The 20,414-nt window shown below is 57.8% G+C and overlaps 1 protein-coding gene across 4 annotated transcripts; it reads left to right on the top strand.

Annotated features, from left to right (window-relative positions):
- Positions 1-2,203: 2,203 nt before the first annotated feature.
- On the top strand, positions 2,204-19,075 carry LOC102689388 (transcriptional regulator QRICH1). 4 transcript variants are annotated; one of them, XR_011189509.1, is made up of 13 exons: positions 2,680-3,074; positions 8,566-8,826; positions 9,267-9,389; positions 9,995-10,192; positions 10,353-11,165; positions 11,775-11,946; positions 13,316-13,470; positions 14,876-14,990; positions 15,581-15,689; positions 16,581-16,732; positions 16,957-17,047; positions 17,550-18,296; positions 18,443-19,075. XR_011189509.1 is itself a non-coding variant. In XM_069189634.1 (12 exons), the coding sequence occupies exons 2-12, from the start codon at positions 8,593-8,595 to the stop codon at positions 17,731-17,733; spliced, it is 2,346 nt and encodes a 781-aa protein (XP_069045735.1). In that variant the 5' UTR covers positions 2,204-2,449; positions 8,566-8,592; the 3' UTR covers positions 17,734-19,075. The 4 variants fall into 4 exon arrangements, 3 of the variants coding, with proteins under 3 accessions (XP_069045735.1, XP_069045734.1, XP_069045736.1); XM_069189634.1 differs by lacking the exon at positions 2,680-3,074 and adding an exon at positions 2,204-2,449 and having other exon boundaries at positions 17,550-19,075; XM_069189633.1 differs by having other exon boundaries at positions 17,550-19,075.
- Positions 19,076-20,414: the final 1,339 nt, after the last annotated feature.

Here is a 20,414-nt window from a genome sequence, read left to right as displayed (position 1 = left end):
GAGCGCGCTCGTGGAGAGGAGGAAGGCACACGCTGGTCTCTCGTGGGACACACGGCACGCCTCCGGACTGCAGGGGGGCTCCCTCCTGACAGTCCCGGGCCGGGAGCACGCTCTCTCCCAGGCCTGGGACTGCAGTCACGGGGTCACAGTGGGGGTGCGTGGAGAGTGTGGGAGTTAACCCCCTCCTGGCCGGAGTGGGCACCTCAGCTGGGCAGCCCCAGGGCACTGCTCAGCTATCTTTCCCGGACCACCTTAAGAGCGCGGCGAGGCAGTGTGCTGTGGGGCGAGGAGGGGGAGGCCCTGGCAGGCACACGCGGAGCTGTTTAAGGCGGACTGGGACAGATGCAGCTGCATTAAAGGAGCAGACACACGGCTACAGATGCAAGCTTCCCTGCTAATCTGGGAAAGGGGAGGCGAGAGCTCAGGATCCCACGTGGAATAAAAGTTCTGTGTAGGGCTCGGCCACCGGGAGAAGTTGTTTCGTGCCTTTTCAGCAGCTTTAGCCTCAGTTTACTTGATGGTAGTTATTTGGCGATGTTTCACTTGAGTGGAGTGGGGCTGTGATCGCGAGCTCTGCTGTCCTCTGTCTCACAGCTCTGGTTAAATTCTGGACTGAGGTACCTTCTGTGTGGAGTTTTCATCTTCTCTCTGGTTTTTACTATGTGTTCCAGTTGCCTCCTCTAGTCCCAAAGAGACTGTCTGTGTTAAATTATTATTATTATTATTATTATTACGCCTAAAGCGCTTTACAGGTTATGGGGACCCCCCTCCCTCACCAGCAGTGTGTAACCCCCCGTGGATGATGTGATGGCAGCCAGAGTGCACCAGTCTGATCCACACAAACCAGCTCTCAGCTCTCACCATCAGAGTGATGAAGCCAGTTCAGAGAGGGGGGTTGTTAGGAGGCCATGATTGGTAAAGGCCAGGGGGGAAATGTGCCTGCTGGGACACTGGGGTAACACCCCTACTCTTTTCGAGAAACACCCTAGGATTTTTAATGACCACAGAGAGTCAAAGAGTTAAAGACCTCGATTTTATATCTCATCTAAAGGACGGCATGTTTTTTTTAAAGTTTTGTGACTCCATTTATATACTGGGGCATCAGGACCCAAACAGACTGCGCCCCCTGCTGGACCCAATAACACCTCTTCCAGCAGCGGCCTTCTCTTTCCCAGCTACTGGCCAGGCTCACACTGCTGAGCTCCAGTGGGCTGCCAGCTGGGAGTTGCTGGGTATGTGTGCGTGCAAACACGTTTTTGCACCTTTTGCTAGTTTGATCCATTATTTTATAACGGTGCAGCCTGAGTTCATCTGAATTTTTTTTAAATGAACCCTGTCTTATGGATGTCAGAAGGAAGACACGTGACCCTGTGGTTTTTAGCAGGGTGCTACGCAGCTCCAGTGCCCACAGGCCAGTGTGTGCAGTGCAGTGCAGTTCAGCTCCAGTGCCCACAGGCCAGTGTGTGCAGTGCAGTGCAGCGCAGCTCCAGTGCTCAGAGGCCAGTGTGTGCAGTGCAGTTCAGCTCCAGTGCCCACAGGCCAGTGTGTGCAGTGCAGTGTCAGTCATGAAAGGTGAGCATCTGCAATTGAACCGGTATTGATCACTGTCAGGACTCCAAGCTACAAGCTATCAGACTTTAACTTGCTAGTGCTAGAATTGAATCAAAATATTACTAATGAAATAAAATTCCTTGCACAGCTTCTGTGTTAACCAGCAATTCCAAGACACCCTCATTTTAAACTTTGGTAGTGACAGGGCGCAATCTGGGATAACAATAGCAGATCATTAAAAGATGCCTCCCTCTCTCTCACTCTACCCACTGCCTCTCTCTCAGCTCTACCCACTGTCCCACACTGCCTCCCTCTCTCTCAGCTCTACCCACTGTCCCACACTGCCTCCCTCTCTCTCTCGGCTCTACCCACTGTCCCACACTGCCTCCCTCTCTCTCAGCTCTACCCACTGTCCCACACTGCCTCCCTCTCTCTCAGCTCTACCCACTGTCCCACACTGCCTCACTCCCTCTCTCAGCTCTACCCACTGTCCCACACTGCCTCCCTCTCTCTCAGCTCTACCCACTGTCCCACACCGCCTCCCTCCCTCTCTCTCAGCTCTACCCACTGTCCCACACTGCCTCCCTCTCTCTCAGCTCTACCCACTGTCCCACACTGCCTCTCTCAATTCAATTCAAGAAGCTTTATTGGCATGACCAATCAGTGTTGCCAAAACATATACAGTTACATAACATCTACAGACTTTTGCAATATAAACACGTCATAATACATTTACATACAAACATATGAAGCATTATTGGGAGGCAGGCTCATTGTTCCTCAGGCTGGGACAGGAGACCGCATACTGGGCTGCCAGTTCAGCTGAGTTCCCTTGTCCCTCTCCCAGTAGGATTGGGACCCGTTGTGATTCTGGCAGGTGTGGCAATTCTGGGATTAGGTTTGTAAATTTGTGGAAGAATGTTTGTCTCTCTCAGCTCTAACCCCTGTCCCACCCGGACTCCCTCTGCCTCCCTTAGCTTCCCTGTCTCTCAATCCCACACTGCCTCCCGGTCTCTCCCAGTCCATACGGCCCTACTGGAATTTCTGTGGCCCCGGTCACGTGTCGAAGGTGACTCTTCCCTGTTCCCATCAGGCGCGGGTCGCGGCGGTTGCCCCGGAGACGCGGCGGCGGTTGCCCCGGAGACGCGGCGGCGGCCCGCCCGGCAGAAAGGGAGGGCGCGTGTCCCCTTTAAGGCGAGACGGGCTGCGCGGTCGTGTCTCGCGGTAATTGCTCGAGCCTGCCTCGCGAGAGCTCGCGAGCGCCGCCGGATTGGCCAAGAGGGGTTGAATGTAAGATGGCGCTCAGCGAGATCTGAGGAGAAGAAAGAGAAGAAAAAATTAACACAAGGAAGAGACCGGCGAGCGGGTCGCACGCAAGGCGAGAGATCATAAAAACCCGAGCTCGTCCCCTGGCGCAGCAAGAGGACGGGGTCAGTCCCGGGGGGTAAGCGGGGACAGCCGACAGCCGAGGGAGACGGAGCCGGCGAGGGCGGAGCGGAGCGGCCTGGCCGAGACACAGAGGGGTAAGGCTGGGGAGGACTGTCCTGGCGCAGACGGGGGTCTCCGCGCTGGCCGCCGCCGCCGGTCTGGCCGCCTCGGTGGGGCTCCCCGGCCCCCTGGGGGCGCCGCCCGTGGGCTCTGGAAGCGCTTCAGGGGGGCGCGCTCACCGCGCTCTGCTGTTGTTGTGTGAGGTCGGGAGCGCGCTTCCGAGAGTCCGGGGGGGTGACGGGAGCGCGCAGCGCCGCGGGCACGGCGAGCTGTGGTCCCGATGCGCGTGCGCGCAGTCCAGACCACCCCCCCTCTCCCCGCTATAGTTGCTTGTAATTAATGGTGCTGCTGAACAAACACTGCTATCTCTGCTACGTGGTAGAGTAACCGTCAGGGTTTTGGTATTCAGTGTAGTTGTTAATGGGCACCACGACGATAATAAAAATAATTAAATAGCAGGTGCATTTCATATAGCGCCTTTAAACGCAGCAAATCTATTTTAACTACAGGAAAAAATAATCCAGACTCATGCGATATGGTCATAAAGCATAAAACACCCATGTAAAGGTTGTGCTGGTCAGGCCTCTGGTTGTGATTTAGCAGAGAGCTGACTCTGGCAGTAAGAAAGTCGCTCTGGCGGTTGTGCTGCGCTCAGGGATGCTCCTGTCAGGGATGAAGAGTGCGTCGCGGCCAGGACCCCTCCCTGCTGTCCACACGCCTGGAGCCAGTCGGGGCTGGAGCTCGAGATGATCACTTCTGAGGGCCGTGCAGCTACAGTGGACAACCTTGTCCTTCGTGCTGCGTGTCCCTCCCTCTTGAAAAGGGATCTTCCAGCGCTGCACGAGCAGAAAGAAGTAGCACTCCTCTTGGGCTGCGGAGCCTTCTCCAGGCACGAGTCTCCAAAGCCGGAAGGCTGTTCCTTCTTCCTGCTGTGCAGCGTGGAGTTCGCCTCCGCAGCTGTCTGCCGGGGCTGGTGGGAAGCAGCTGGCCAGCAGGGTCGGGTCGGGTCGGGGTGACCCTCTTACCCAGATACAGATCACCCGAAGAAGACTCCACAGCGGAAACATTGTTTCTTTTCTTCTCTTTTCAGCATGAAATAAACCTTTACTTGTTCCTTTGCAATCGATGCAGCTGCCTACTTGACCTAATTCTGAAATGTCATTTTTGAACAAGAATGGCTCTTGAACTGCCGTGGTAATTCAAGAGTTGTAAAAGTTTGTAACCTCATGTGTTGTGATAGTGGTGAATTTTGAGGGGATTAGTGTGGGCAGTGCGTGCCCATCAGGACGGCGCGCCGGAGCCTCGCTGGGCCAGCAGCTCGGCTCGCGGGTCGCAGACCTCGGCTGCACGTGGCGTCACTGAGTTGGGCTATAAGGCCGCAGGGCAGCTCTTCGGCTCGTCGATCTTTGCACAGGAAACTCGGGAGGCCGTTGGGCCCGTCGAGGGCGCTGGAGAGAGACGCTGGGCTCTCCTGTAAAGTCGTTGATTGGTTCAGCGCACGTTGGGTCCGCGAGCCGTGGTGAGAGATTCTGCGGTGGGGCGGGCTCCGTCCCACAGGAACACGGAGAGCTCCGCTGGCGAGCCCGGGTCCGGCCCCTCCTGAAGCCCGTACAGGCGTGGGGGTCGGTCTGGCTGCGCTGGGGAGCTGCTGCCGATCGGCTCCGCTGGACGTCCTCAGCGGGCCTCCGCGTTCGGGGTTGGAAGGCGGGGCAGTGCTCCGGTGGGCCCTATCCTCTCACGAGGGATCTGCAGGCGTTCGCATGCAGCCTCGCGCTCGGGGCCCGATTTACCCGTCCGGCCCGGCCCGTCGAGGCCTGCGGAGGCAGCGTGGGGTTGGGTCTCTGGCGCCGGCCCGAGGGTCAGGGCTCCGCGGTAGCGGTGTCGATTTCCAGAGTCGCCCCGGCGCATCGATGAGCCGAGTGGAGTGAAGCTGAGGCTGAAGGGGGGGGTGGGCGGTGTCAGGCGCTGCAGGGCTGGGAGGAGGAGGGTCTGCTGGCCAGCTCCCCCTCTGACCTGTCTTGCGTCCTCGGGAGAGCGGATGAGCTCTCTGTGAGCCGCCCGTCCTGCAAGCCCGGCGAGCTGAGGGGCTTCGCCGCCGGCGCCGTGGCCGTCGCCTTCCAGACCCCGCTGGATCTGCAGGGGCTGGGCTTATCTAAGAGTGTAGTTCATCGGTGGAAGTGTTTCACTGGGGCGGGGAGGAGGTGGCTCTGTGGCTCGGGATCTGCGCCGGTGGCTGGAAGGTTGCCAGTTCAAATCCCACAGCCGGCAGAGGAATCCTACTCCGTTGGGCCCCCGAGTGAGGCCCTTCACCCCAGCTGCTCCAGGGGCGCCGTATAAATGGCTGACCCTGCGCTCTGACCCCCAGCTTCTCTCCCTGTCTGTGTGTCTGTGTCTCATGGAGAAAAAGTTAGGGTCTGCGAAAAGACAAATTCCTAATACGAGAAACTGTATAAGGCCAATAAAGTGATCTTGTCTTGATTAGTGGTTGTGTGCGCGTTGCAAGTGTCTCGCTGGGACCGTGGTCCAGCCACCTCACCTGCAGGACTGGGAAATACCCCAACCCACCCCCTCCCAGTTAAAGTCTAATCCAATTCCGCAGTCCGCAGCGCGGCGAGGGGCCGGCGCCAAACCTGACCTTGGCTTCCATTGAGGGGCGGCTGCTCTGGAGAGTCGGGTTGGCTGGAGTTTAAAAATATGGAGTAACGGTCTGATCAGCTTCCCAAGATTGTACTTTTCACGTTGGAAGATTTGGGATAATTCGCATTTTTTTGGCTAGAAAACAGTAAACTAGAAATCACAATAGCTTGACTAAATAATAGCGCAGTGCTTCCTCTAAGCGGATGCAGTATGGATTCAAACGAGGTGCAGTTGTAAACCTTATAAAAATGATGCAGTTGAAAGCAAAACGCTTATTGACATTGGAACATAAATACCAATTCGTTCTATAACCCCTCAAATATGAGAGTCAAATCGCACCGATTTTCTGATCAAAGATACTCGAACAGCAGTCGTGGGGCCAGGAGATTTGCTAGTTTTCCAGTTTTCTGTCTCGCTGCCACTGCTGGGGAGAGGGCGGGGGTGTTCTGACTCGGAGACGCAGGGGGCAGATTGCGGCTTGCTCTGTGGGTGGTGATCGACGGGCGATCGACAGGTCCGAGTCCGAGGTGGCTGGGCGACGGGCTTGGCTATTGATTATCGATTGATACATTTACCTTGACCAGTCAGGCTTACAGCTGGTGTTCCTGCATCCAGGAACCCCGAAGTGCAAGTTGGGGGGGGACAGGCCAGTCTCACAGCGGACCGAAAACTGGATCCCTGGTCCGGCGGCGCCAGGCCCGTTTCTCCCTGGTCCGGCGGCGCCAGGCCCGTTTCTCCCTGGTCCGGCGGCGCCAGGCCCGTTTCTCCCTGTGACGGGAGCAGCTGTGACCAGGGCTGTCCTCTCCTGCAGGAGGCGCTGTCCCTCACCGGGCTGCCTGTCGAGACCTGGTGCCGCCGAAGCACCTTCGGAGCGGGGCTGGAGGCAGCGAGTGGCTCGGCGGCCCCCTGGTGTCTGCCTGCCCCACGGGCACCGGACTGGGCCCTCCCCAGACCCGGCATGGCGCCTCAGTCCCGGCCTGTGTCCCTGCCTCCTGGCTCTGCGCCGCGGCCAGCCTGTCCCCCTCCTGCGCTGTTGCACTACCGCTGCTGTGCGATAAATAATAACGTGCTGGATTTAATAGTGGGGGGGTCGTTCGGGGGAGCTCGGACCCCGGGGGCGCGCCGCCGGTTAACTCCTTCAGCGCCGCTCCCGAGTGCAGCTGCTGGCTTCTAGCAGGGCGACGTGCTCGATTCCTCGGCAGGACTGCTGCTCTCTCTGCGGGGGAGCTCCGCCTGCCCCAGGACATTCACGATGACGGCGGCGTTTCTAACGTGATGTCTTGCAGCTGGTCTGCATGCTGGTCTCGGCCGGTCACTACGGGTTTGTCCGGGGCAGGGAAACACCGGGGGTAAAGGCGCCCCATTGCCCTGCGCGGCGAGCGCTGCCGGTGCGGGAGTCCCGCGGCCACTGCGAGCGCGCCTCGCTCGCTCGCTCGCTCCCGGCGAGGGGGCCGGTCCCGCCCCGCCCCTCGCCGGCCCTCGCGCGGCGGGCGCGGGCGCGAGCACGGGCGCGGGCCCCGGCAGGGGGAGGGAGAGGGCGTTCCGAGCCGGCAGCTGCGCTCTCCGAGGCGGCCGCGGACAGCCAGGACAGCCCGGGGACCGGCCTGCTCAGAGCAGGCCCCGCACTGTCAACTGCGCTCGCTGTTCTTTTGTTTGGGGAAATTGTTTGGGCTGTGCTCACGTTTTTCCGATGCGAGGTTGCTCCCTCAGTAACCGCCTTCTTTATTTACCTAGAGAACGGGAAACCCGATGAGCACCTGTTCTTGAGTTAAACGTGCATTTTTGCTGCACCTTCTGCTTTGTTAACCGCGGCTCGGGAGGTGAAATAATTAATCGGCGGTAGATTAGGAAAAATGTCAACAGGGCGCCGCGATGTTGTTGACTGATGTGCAGTAAGAGTATCCGTATTGTCAGAGACTCCACGCCGCTCGGGTTTTACAGCAGTAAGTTGGACTTTGCTGAATTTAATTTTGAATACCTTGGGTTGGCGCAACACCTCGTTTTACTGATATTTAAGGTAGCTTGGGAAGATCCGCAAGCGGGCCCAGCGGAGTGTGGCCGGGCAGGGAGGTGGAAAAACTGGGCTTCCCAGTTGAAAATACACGGGATATTTGCTGGCACGTTTATTTATTTACCCTGGAGGTTAAAGATCGGGTGTGTGGAGCCTGGAGGGGCTGCTCGGCGCTCTGTCGACTGTGCACTGGAATGCCCCTTTAAATGGAACCGGGCGTTAAAAACTGACGCCAAGCGTGACTTCAATTTTTTGTCTTCGCGTCGCGATGGGCGAGATTGTGCGTGTGGAGTGTATCTCCGTGCAAACAGGCGAGATCCCCCCTGCCTGGTGGACGGGGGGTTGGTGGGGGTGAGGCCGCCTCCACACTCCTCGGTCCTGTGGGGTTACAGGGCAGCACCCTGAGGGACGACCCCTGCTGGCCGGCATCTGTAGGTGCCCATTCGCCTTTTGGCTTTAATAAGCCCGGGTAGTTGTGAGTTGTGACACCCTCGTGTCTCCTGCACAGCCTGCTGGCCAGGCCCGCGGGTCTCGGCCCATCTAGCCCGTTTCCAGACCCAGCTCTGGTCACTGCCGAATCAGTTCCATTATTAAGGAGCCGTCGCGGTAGTTGACAGCTCAGTTCAGTGAAATCCAGGCTGGTTCAGAGCCCTTCTGCTTAGATTTGAGTTTCTGCTCTGACGTCCATGCTTTCTCTGTGCAGCTCTCTCTCTCTGTCCAGCTCTCTCTGTCCAGTGCTCTCTCACCCCCCCCCCTCTGTCCAGTGCTCTCTCTGTCCAGCTCTCTCTCACTCCACCTCTCTCTGTCCAGCTCTCTCTCACTCCTCCCCCAGTCAGTCCAGTTGAATCTCCTTCTTCCTCTCTCTCTCGCTCTGACAGATCCCCCAGTGGGAGTTGTGGGCTGCCATGAATAACTCTCTAGAGAACACCATCTCGTTCGAGGAGTACGTGCGTCTGAAGGCGCGCAGTGTGCCGCAGCACCGCATGAAGGAGTTCCTGGAGTCCCTGGCCAGCAAGGGCCCGGAGGCGCTGCAGGAGTTCCAGCAGAGCGCCACCACCATGGTCTACCAGCAGGGGGCGAACTGCATCTACACCGACAGCACGGAGGTGGCCGGCTCACTGCTGGAGCTGGCCTGCCCAGTGAGTACCCGCGGTTTCCCCCTGCTCCCGCCTGGCGCTGCCGCTTGCTCCCTCCCTCTCCATTTTAGGGGTGATGTCACATGTGCCCTTCTGCCTCTCTCCCCCACCTTGTCTGTTGTGTGCTGCTGCTGCTCCTCTCTGCCTCGTGGTCTGTGCTGTGAGGGCTCAGTCTCTCCAGGAGTCTTGAAGCACCATTTGGTGGTGTTTTGTCTGGGTCTGACCCAGTGTGTGTCGCACTGTCTGAACATTGCTCGTTCCTCACTCTGTGACGCTGTGTTTCTCTCCGCGCGCCTCTCCTCTCCTCGCCTCCCCTCCTGGCCTCTCGTTTTCGGCAGACTCTGTCTCCCCGTGACCCCGCGTCCGTCCCCCCTTCCTCTCGCGCCCTCGTCTCGCTCTCCCATGACGTCTCTCTCTCTCTCTCTCTCTGCCCGGGGGATCAGGTGCAGGTCCAAGTGCAGCAGGCCCCCCCGCAGCAGGCGCAGCAGCAGGTGGCTCCCGCGCAGCTCTCCCCCCAGCTCGCAGCCGCCGTGCACCAGGCCTCTGAGCAGCAGATTCAAGTGCAGGTCAGGACTGCGGCGGCCTCTCTCCTCTCTCCTGCTTGATCTCCATGCTTGCAAAAACTGTAACTTTAAGTGCTCAAAAAGCTGGCGAAGCCAGGATAGTACAGTTAATAAGACGTCCCCCCTTGGACGAGATGGGTAGAGGAAGCTCCTTTGCAGTCTGCAGGGAGGAATGACAGCCCTGCATCTCGCCACTGAGCGCTCCTGATGTCTGTTATCAGTTGTCGAGTCCCAGAGTAAACAAAACCCAGAGTAAACAACTGCTAATGGACATCAGAAGGCAAAAGCATTGCTCCACGCTAAGAGGTTAATGAAAATTACAGTCCTTTAAAAGCAGCATGGATTCATTCAGTGAAATTACTGCAGGCGATCGAGTGCACCAGGAATATTGTCAAGGTAACAGTGGCGTCTCTGTCCAACTGCAGTGAAGTGTTGTGACGTTGGGGAATTATCCCCCGTTTCCCTGCTTGGTAATGGCCATGATTCAGGCCTTGCCTTTAGTGTTGCCTGAGCCGTCTTCTCCATCGTAGTTGTTGCTGTGATCCTCTGTGTGGTTCTGTTCTCCGAATGCCCGGCCTGACCCAGGCTCCTCTCTCCGTCCCGGTCAGGTGCAGATCCAGGGGCAGCAGCAGGCGCAGGGAGGGGCGCAGGTCCTGCAGACGGCCAGCCCCACGCAGCAGCAGCAGCAACAACAACAGCAACAGCAGCAGCAGCTGTCGAGCTCGCAGCTCCAGGCCGTGGCTGCGGCCGCCCAGCTGGCAGTGCAGCACGGGGAGATCTCCGAGGAGCAGCTCCAGCAGCACCAGGTCAGCCGCCGCAAGTCCAGAGGCCTTCGTGTGGCAGGACCGGTCCACCGCAGCGTCACCCAGGCCGATGCGACCGACGCGCCGTTTACGGCCGTCGACAGAACAGACGTTGCTGGACGTGATCGAGCGCGAGACTAACGTGCCTTCTCGCTCTCTGTAGATCCAGGCTCAGCTGGTGGCGGCGGTGGCGGCCGGCGGGCAGCAGATCCAGATCCAGACCGTGGGGGCGCTGTCGCCCCAGCAGCAGGGACAGCAGGGCTCTCCGCGGGACGGCGAGCGGAGGGGCAGCACGGGGGGCGTCCTGCAGCCGGCCAAGAAGCGCAAGGTGGACATGCCCATCACGGTGTCCTATGCCATCCCTGGGCAGCCCGTGGCCACCGTGCTGGCCATCCCCCAGGGGCAGCAGCAGAGCTACCTGTCTCTGCGGCCGGACCTGCTGACGGTGGACAGCGCGCACCTGTACAGCGCCACGGGCACGATCACCAGCCCCACGGGCGAGACCTGGACCATCCCCGTGTACTCCGCCCAGGCGCGCGGAGACCTGCAGCAGCAGAACATCACCCACATCGCCATCCCGCAGGAGGCCTACGGCGCCGTGCACGTCACGGGCTCGCCCACCACGCTCAAGCTGGAGGAGGACAAGGACAAGATGGTGGTGGCGGGCAAGGGCGTGGCCGTCGCCTCCTCGTCCGCCTCCTCGTCCTCCGCCTCCATCGTGGCCTCCGCCGCCGCCGCGACCCCCGTGTCGGCAGCCACCCACGAGGAGGTGGTCCAGACGCTGGCCAACACGCTCTTCCCGGCGCAGTTCATGAACGGCAACATCCACATTCCCGTGGCCGTGCAGGCCGTGGCCGGGGCCTACCCCAACGCCACGCAGTCCGTCCACATCTGGGACCCCCAGCAGCCACAGGCCCAGCCGCAGCCCCAGGCAGGCCCTCCCCCGGGCTCCACCGCGCAGGAGCAGCAGCTGCAGGTGAGCGCACGGCCGCTGGGGGCTCCCCCTCGCTCCTGTCCCTGGCCGGCTCCGGCAGTTCGTGGGCCGAGCGGGCTGTGCCAGGTCCGGTGCAGTTCAGCGGGTCCAGCTGGTTGCATTTGGGTTTAGGGCAGCGTGTCGGCCGAGGGGACAGCAGGAATGGGCGTTCCCGAGTGAGGCTGCGGAAGAGGTGCAGGCCTGTGGAGTATTTGGCAGTCTGTGGGAATAACTTTATCATCTCTCCCATGTCTCCTGTGTGACCTGTCCAGATCTTAAACACCAGAGTATAGACGAACGTAGACGTGTCCATGCTGTCCTGTGTTGCAACTTTAGTAAATGGTATTTCTTCCTTTAGCCGAAGGGATTCAGATAACCAGGGGACGTTGCAGCAGAGCTGCACTGTGGGGCAGGAGTGTGGCGTCTGTGGGGTTTGTGTCTCAGCTTACACTATCGGAGTAAGCTGATACAACAGGGGGGCTTTAGGGGGGCCGGCTACCCACTTCCTGATCCACCTGTTGGGCGTGTGTTTCCCTGTCGATCTCATTCATCCGCAGAGCTCTTGTGGTAAGGGCGGTAACAGCTCCCTGCGCTCTCTCCTCTCTCCCGCAGGCGCAGACGGTGCAGGTGACGGAGGTCGACACTCAGCCTCAGGCGCCCCCCGACCTGCTGCTGCCCAACTCCCTGAAGCCCGAGGAGGGGCTGGAGGTGTGGCGGACCTGGGCCCAGGCGAAGAATGCTGCTCTGGAGAAGGACTCGCAGACCAAGCTGGCACCGATCGGCCGTGAGTATCCCCTCGTCCCCGAGCCTCACCCAGACCACACTGTCCTGATCTTCTGCGAGTATCGCCTCACCCTGACCACACTGTCCCGATCGGCCGTGAGTATCCCCTCGTCCCCGAGCCTCACCCTGACCACACTGTTTCAATCAGCTGTGAGTATCCCCTCGTCCCCCGAGCCTCACCCTGACCACACTGTCCCGATCGGCCGTGAGTATCCCCTCGTCCCCGAGCCTCACCCAGACCACACTGTCCTGATCTTCTGCGAGTATCGCCTCACCCTGACCACACTGTCCCGATCGGCCGTGAGTATCCCCTCGTCCCCCGAGCCTCACCCTGACCACACTGTCTCAATCAGCCGTGAGTATCCCCTCGTCCCCGAGCCTCACCCAGACCACACTGTCCTGATCTTCTGTGAGTATCGCCTCACCCTGACCACACTGTCCCGATCGGCCGTGAGTATCCCCTCGTCCCCGAGCCTCACCCTGACCACACTGTCCCGATCGGCCGTGAGTATCCCCTCGTCCCCGAGCCTCACCCTGACCACACTGTCCTGATCTTCTGCGAGTATCCCCTCGTCCCCGAGCCTCACCCTGACCACACTGTCCCGATCAGCCGTGAGTATCCCCTCGTCCCCGAGCCTCACCCTGACCACACTGTCCCGATCGGCCGTGAGTATCCCCTCGTCCCTGAGCCTCACCCTGACCACACTGTCCCGATCGGCCGTGAGTATCCCCTCGTCCCCGAGCCTCACCCTGACCACACTGTCCCGATCGGCCGTGAGTATCCCCTCGTCCCCGAGCCTCACCCTGACCACACTGTCCTGATATTCTGTGAGTATCGCCTCACCCTGACCACACTGTCCCGATCGGCCGTGAGTATCCCCTCGTCCCCAAGCCTCACCCTGACCACACTGTCCTGATCTTCTGTGAGTATCGCCTCACCCTGACCACACTGTCCCGATCGGCTGTGAGTATCCCCTCGTCCCCAAGCCTCACCCTGACCACACTGTCCTGATCTTCTGTGAGTATCGCCTCACCCTGACCACACTGTCCCGATCGGCCGTGAGTATCCCCTCGTCCCCGAGCCTCACCCTGACCACACTGTCCCGATCGGCCGTGAGTATCCCCTCGTCCCCGAGCTTCACCCTGACCACACTGTCCCGATCGGCCGTGAGTATCCCCTCGTCCCCGCGCCTGAACCCGCAGCCCTTGGCGTCCTGGTGTCGTTGATTCGTGGTCCGGTTTTCGCCACGTAGTCGTGTGAATGGAACAGCGGGCTGTGGTGTCGTCGGTGCCACAGCGGGAGAAGCTTGGATGACCGCAGGAAATGCGATAGGGGGCGCTGCGGTCTCACTGCGTGCGCCTGTGTGCAGGACGGCAGCCCCTGCGGTTCCAGGAGGATCTGGTGTCCTGCGCCGTGGCCGAGCTCAACTTCGGGCTGTGCCTGATGACGAGGGGGGCGCACTCGCTGGATGGGGAGCCCTTCGAGGCCGACGTGCTCTACTACATCTTCCTCTGCATACAGAAGGTCAGTCGCAGCCTGGCTCCCTGTGCTCCTGGGGTTCCGATAGCAGTGATGCACGGACACGCGACAGATCGCTTATCCTCCCGACGTTCCGGAGGGAAGGCGGCTAGAGGCCGGGGTTGGTAGCTCTCGGCTCTCGAGCAGCGCCGCTGGGATCGTTTAACGACCACCATCGGTCAGGCTGTCGCCGTGACCGGCTCCCTGGCCGTGTTGTTAAAGACGAGGCCCCGGGATACTGGGGTCAGTTAACTGCTAATTACTGGTTACCAGGCTGGACGGTCTCCTCCTCTTGTGTGTAACCTTGCTTATGTCAGAGTTCGCCCGGCGACGGCGCTCAGGCCGGTTTTATGTGGCGGCCTGTGCTTTTTGTCCAGTGCTGCCCTGCCTTTCGAGTCTCTGTCCCACCCGGACACCCCAGCACCACGGGATGAACTTGATCGAGTGGGAATAGACGCCACTGATGAAGTGCGTCCAGGCCGACCTGAGCTGCCTTATTAAAACGGAATCAACACGCAGCTCTCAGAGCTGTCAAATGTCCATGTTCTCCCCTCACTGTTGACGCACTGGGGCCCCCCCAATCCAGAATCTAGTTCAGGGGTGTCCAAGTACGATTCCGGGGGTGTCTTCCGGTGTTTGTTGCACCCAAGCTCTCTGTTACACAGGGGGTCTAATTTTTTATTTACCTGGGTGCTTGTAATATTTGCAGCCCGGTTCACACCCAGGTGCCTTACGGGAAGCTGTACGTTTAACGCAGCGAGTGCTCCGAGTAATGAAACCTGAAGAATTGTCTGCGGTGAGTCGGGTTGTAACAAAAATCAAAAGACGCCCAACTTTCCAGGAGCCAAGCTGGACACCCCTGGTCTGGCTGGAGGCCTGCCTCTTCAGAGCTTCCAGGGCCGTGCTGCCCCCTGGTGGGTGTTGAAGGAATGGTTCGCTTTGAACGGGTTAATGGGCGACGCCCGCGGTCCTTCAGTGGCCTGGGGTCACCCACATACTGACCTTCGCTCGGCTCGGCTCCCCCCAGCTGCGAGCAGGGCTGTCGTGCGGACGACTTGCAGCCGACACCGGGGTTAGGGATTCTGAGATGCCAAGTTGGCGTATATTCAGATTTGGCCCTAGAACCCTTCTAAAAAAAAAAAAAAACCCTACTAATCTCTTACAGTAATACAAGATATTAAAGATAAGGATAAAACATGAGGTAGAAGTGAGTCAGACGATTATGGACTCGCTCCCTAGCTCCCGTAGGTGTGTTTAACGACTTTGTCAGAAAATGAAGCGTTTTTTCAGTGCTGCTTGCCTCCGGAGCCGAGCGCACGCGCTGCGAGGCGCCTGTGCTGGGTTCTGCGGTGGCGGTAGTGGAGCCCTCTCGCTCAGCCTGCCTGCCCTGTCCCCCCCCCCCGTGCTGCAGTACCTGTTCGAGAACGGCCGCGTGGATGACATCTTCTCGGACCCCTACTACACCCGCTTCTCCCAGTGGCTCCACGAGGTGCTGAAGGACTGGCAGCCCCGAGTGCACCCCCTCGGTAAGGCTGCGCCCCGACTCTCGGCTCGCCCTCATGCTTCTGCCGGGTTTCAGTCGGGTGGACCGCCCGGGGCAGTGCTGGAAACAGTTACTGAATGATTAGCTGCAGCTGATGATAGCATTTGATAGCATGTGCTGTTAGCAGGAGGCACCGGTAGTGTTTTCTTTAAAGCAAGTTACGAACCTTGTGGTGTTAGTCTGATTACGTTCAGCTACATCTGTTTAATTTAAGGTGTCTGCAGCGCTTCTTTGGGGTCTGTAATTTAGAGATCATTCATAACATTGAAGTAAGTCTAACTGAACTTTCATTAATCTCTCTCACTCTTTCTGCCCCTCTCCCTGTGACTGTTTCCCTCTCCGTTCCTTCTGCTCCTACTCCGTTCCTTCTGCTCCTTCTCTCCCTCCCTTTCCTCTTTACTTGGTGTCTCTCTTCCTCCCTCTGGGGCTCATCTCTCTCTTTCTCTCTTCCTCTCTCTGGGGCTCATCTCTCTCTCCTCCCTCTCTCTGTCTGCTGCTCCTCTCTCTCCCCCTCTCTTTGTGGCTCATCTCTCTCTCTCTCTTCTCCCTCTTTCTCCCCTCTCTCCTTCCCAGGGTATATTATCCCCAGTCACGTGACAGAGGAGATGCTGTGGGAGTGTAAGCAGCTGGGTGCCCACTCTCCTGCCACCCTGCTCACCACTCTCATGTTCTTCAACACCAAGTGAGTCTGGCATCACTGTCTCCTCTCTCTTTCTCATTCTCTTTTCCCTTTTCTCCCCTTCCTCCCGTTTCTTTTCCTTTTTTTCCCCTCTTAATTTCCCTTTTCTCCCCATTAACCATCGAGAGTGCAGCCCTGCGGTCTGTGGGCCTCTGCTGGCTTGGAGCGTGTCTGTGCTCCAAGGTGTGTTGCTGTCCTTCACGCTAAGAGGGGCTCTGCATGGGTGGGAAAATTGGTTTAATGCCTCCGACCACCCCCAGTCTGCTAAAGGGCAGAACAGAAAGGTGACGTTTCAGTGGATCGCTGTGTCAGCGCAGTGATCGTGCGCTTCCGGACGCTCTGGTGTCCGTGAATAACCAGCAGCAGGTCTGAGCAGGCTCGCCTGATTTGAAAGCTTTGAAGGGTGCTGAAGAAGTGACCCTTCAGAGTGTGTCAGCTGATCTAAACTGGTCCAAGTCACCAGGGTGATGAAAGGTACTGGAGCAGAAGCACTGCTGGGTCACCATAAACTTACAGCATCACCTGCTGAGTCGCTGGAAACCTGCAGGCTGATCACCTGCTGAGTCTCTAGAAACCTGCTACACTTCCAGACAGGCTGAGCACCTCAATCCTAAAACACGTTCCTATTTCTCAACACCGTGCTTTTGCCCGCATAGCGACGATAGAGGTGTGAATAAAGGAGGTTGTATTTGATGTTTGTGAGAGCTGTGCTGAAGAAGTGTGGGGACCCGCTCCAGGAGGAGAAGTGTCTTGAAGTATTCGACGGGGGAACGGGCTGTATTTCTCTCGTGGTACCGCTCGTTAGGCAGGAGGGGAGGGCGCGGGAAGTCGGGGGAGATTCTTGTGCTGTTGCTAGTGCCGTGCTGACGCAGCGCCCCCCGCTGTCCCCTGCAGGTACTTCTTGCTGAAGACGGTGGAGCAGCACAGCAAGGTGGCGTTCTCCAAGGTGCTGCGGCACACCAAGAAGAACCCCTCCAACCCCAAGGACAAGAGCACGAGTATCCGCTACCTGAAGGGCGTCGGCCTGCACCATGTGGGCCAGAAGGGTGAGCGCCGGCCGCCGAGATCGCTCGTTCGAACCCCGGCGCGCGGAGTGTGTGTCCCCCCTTTTCCCAGCCGCGGGGGTCGGGTGAAGGGTTCCCCCCCCCCCCCCCCTTTGGGTCCCGGGCAGACTCGACCGCTAGGCGCTCCGAGGGAGGTGCTGGCCGACTGGACCAGGATGCTGCTGCTGTCCCCCTGACCCCTGTCCTCTCTCTCCGTCCCTTTCCAGTGACGGACGACATGTACGCGGAGCAGGCCGAGAACCCCGAGAACCCCCTGCGGTGCCCCATCAAGCTCTACGACTTCTACCTCTTCAAATGGTGCGTGCGGGTGTCGGGGTGTCTGGGCGCCCTGGCAGGGGCGAGGACGAGACGACTGCAGTCTGGGTCCGCCGTGAGCCCTTTCAAGGGCTAGAGAAAAGCAAGCAGATGCAAGCAGGACCCTAGTTAACCCCTGTGCCTCATGCATACATGCAAGAATAAAACCTTCGTTAGTCTGGTGTTGTCTGAGCACTAACGAGGCAGGATAATGCCCAGCAGACCTGGGACTAAAGCTGGTCCTTGGCTCCGATCCTGACTGCAGACTCCCTAACCCTGAACCTCACTCTTTAGAAGGTGCAGTCTTGGGAGACTGATTTGTTTTTCCACCTAGAGTTTTAATTACTATATTTAAATGATTTGCTCAAACTGTCAGGTTCACCGTTTTGTCCCATGTGTGGGGACCAGCGAGCTCTGTAGAGCCTGGGTCTTTCTTTGTGTTGTGCTGCTGACCCTTCACCCTTGACCTCTGGCCCCTGACCTCATCTTTCTGGTCCCCCTCCAGCCCGCAGAGCGTGAAGGGCCGCAACGACACCTTCTACCTGACGCCCGAGCCCGTGGTGGCGCCCAACAGCCCCATCTGGTACTCGACCCAGCCGATCTCGCGTGAGCAGCTGGAGCAAATGCTCACGCGCATCCTCATGGTCCGGGAGATCCAGGAGGCGGTCGCCATGGCGTCGGTGCACTAGGAGAGGGGAGGGGCCAAAGGAAGACTCCAGAGAGAGGAGGATAAGGGGTGTTGGGGGCCCGGGGGGGAGGGGTGTTGTGATTTGGACTGTACTCTTGCGCCCTCAGTACTTGCCTCTCTCTCTGTTCCCCATCTGCTCTCCTGTGCCCTCTCTCTTTCTCCTGAATCTCTCTCTCTCTCCCTTCTGCAGTCTCTCCTCTCTTCTCCCCCCCTCTCTCTCTCCCTCCGTCTCTCCTCTCTCTGCCTTTCAGAAAGAGCTCTCCAGAGACAGAAGTCCCCCTTCCCCGGACTGCGCCAAAACAGCCTGGGCTGTCCTCACTCGCGCTGAGACAGACCCGCCACAGGACAGTTACAAAAACAGTTGCCTATCTTAAATGTTTTTTTTTTTAAAGTTGCGTTTTATTTTTTAATCAACCAATAAATGTATTCGTTTCCTTTAGGCAAAGAGCCTTTTATTATTTAAAAGACTACTGCTTCAAAAAGGAAGGAAAAAAAAAACTGGCGTGATATATGCAACATGCATTTTACCGAGCAATTACGATTCCTCTGCCTGGACATGGACAGGTTCTTTTTTTTTTTTATTTCTTCCATTGTAATTCCCTTTCCTTTGATCGTTTTCTTATTTAATGGAACGAAAGCTGGTCTCTCTGACCTGGCTCCTATCATGAGGAGCAGCCTGGGATCTCATCCTTTCCTTCCATGACCTGCAGTGCTGGGATGGCGCCAGTCTGTTGGAGGCTTGTGGGAACTTGACTATTGCCCGAATACGCTCCGCGCCTCGGAGCGGGAGAGTCCGGAGGGGAGGCGGACAGGACGACGTGCAGCAAGGAAAGAAATCGAAACCCGGAATGGACTCTCTTGGCCGGGAGAGAGCTGGGTGGCTGCGAGGAGATAAAACGGAATGCGAGTGGGAGGCCGGCCGGAGGAGCCGACCGAAGGGACGACGCCTTTCAAAGGATTTTCTTTAAAATCTCTGGAGGATCCCTCGCGATCGGCGGCGAAATGGCCTTTTCCGGCCACGGACAGTACAGCCGGCTGGTTTTCTTCTTGTGTGTCCTGGGGGATTGGGAGACTCGCTCACTCTTCCCCAGCCCTGCCAGGTAGTCATGAGCACCACCCCAGCGCCCCCTGCAGGCGCCGTCTGGACAGTCCGTTACAGGTCTCCGGGCTTCAGAACTGCATTGTATCATAAACACTCTTGTATTATATATGATAAAAAGGAGACCACTTTTTTTTGGTTGTTTTTTTTTTAAATTCCTTGTCTCTCTCATATATATTCGTATTCTAGTCGTTTATCAAGGATGGCAAAGCACGTGTTTTCAAACATGCCTTTTGTACAGCGAGTCCCTGTCCTGTGTGCTTCTTGTTTTCCCTTCGTGCTGGAAAAGGGAGGGCGGGTCTGGGGGGGAGTTCACTGGCTATGGGGTCACCCCTGTGTTTTCTCCTCATTCTGTTGGTCGTCGGAGCTGGGTTATTGATTTATTGGGGTTATTGGTCACTCGGGAGTGGTGTGGTGGAGACAGCTCTGGACTCGGAGAGTTCCACACCCTTTGAGTCTTCTGGAGCTGCAGGGTCACCCCGATTGTGTGTGATGGACGTGTGTGATTTGGTCTCCCAAAACAAAGCCTGCTTCAGCTTAGTTTTCAGATGTTTGGCTACTACTCTTGTATTGAGAGAGAGCTTTAGAGTAGTCTGAAGTCATTAGTTTTGTGTTTGTGGTGTCTGCACCTCGTTGGGGTGTTGGTAGTAATCACGGTTGATGATGGATTCTGATGGGAGAGGCTGGTGTCTAGCAGAGCAGGTGATGTTTATTTTTGCAGCTGAACCCCTTGTTGCGGGTCTCGAGCTTGTGGTGCTGGAGAGACTTTTATGCGCTCTGTGTGTGTGTGTGAGCTGAACTACTTCAGCCTTAGTTCCTGGACAAACCCTGAGAAATCCCAAAATCCCCAACATAAATTCTGCACCCTCCCACTCAGATGGTAACCTTCAGTCCGGTGTGTCTTTGAGGTCATCGGGATGACCAGGCTTTAGAAAGAAATGTCAGTTTCTGATGTTCAGTTAAATTTCGAAGCTTAATCCCGCGCAGGTGCCCAACAGATGTCATAGGCCTCGAAAAAGGAGCCAGACTCTCTTGGCTTCATCACGCTTGCATTCCAGACCCTCCAGTCCTTTCCATCCTGCTGTGGGTCTTCAGGGCTGCCAGTCTGCGAGTCACGTAAATGAAACTGTTGAATCATCCACCCAGATGAGGAATGAGGACGGCAGTCGAGTGGCACTGCGCAGGAGGCTTCTGCCCTGTGGTTCCTGAACTCTGCACACCATCTTAAATGGGCGATGTGCTTAGGTTTTAAGGACACGTGATGAAAAGTAACAGAGCAGTGTGTCAGTTTTGCTTCCTGTCCCAAGGTTCCTGGGTTTTACGCATGTGTTGGCCAGTACCTGGTGCTGCTCCTGGCGCATGTGTTTTTGCAGTCAGGTCATTAGCTATTCGGCCATCTTGTTCACCAAGTTACCCACAGCTCTTTCATCTGAGGGTCTCCTCCAACCTTTCCTTTAATGATCCGATGATGTCAGCTTCAAGAACCGGGCTGCTTGTTCCAGACTCCAGCCTCCCTTTGTCTAAAGGAACACTTCCTGTTCTCGGTCCTAAATAGTCAGGCTTGAGGTTTAAAGGTTACTTTG

Source organism: Lepisosteus oculatus, chromosome 4, assembly GCF_040954835.1.
Source record: "Lepisosteus oculatus isolate fLepOcu1 chromosome 4, fLepOcu1.hap2, whole genome shotgun sequence".
Taxonomy (NCBI): domain Eukaryota; kingdom Metazoa; phylum Chordata; class Actinopteri; order Semionotiformes; family Lepisosteidae; genus Lepisosteus; species Lepisosteus oculatus.
This window is presented reverse-complemented; position numbering and strand designations above follow the sequence as displayed.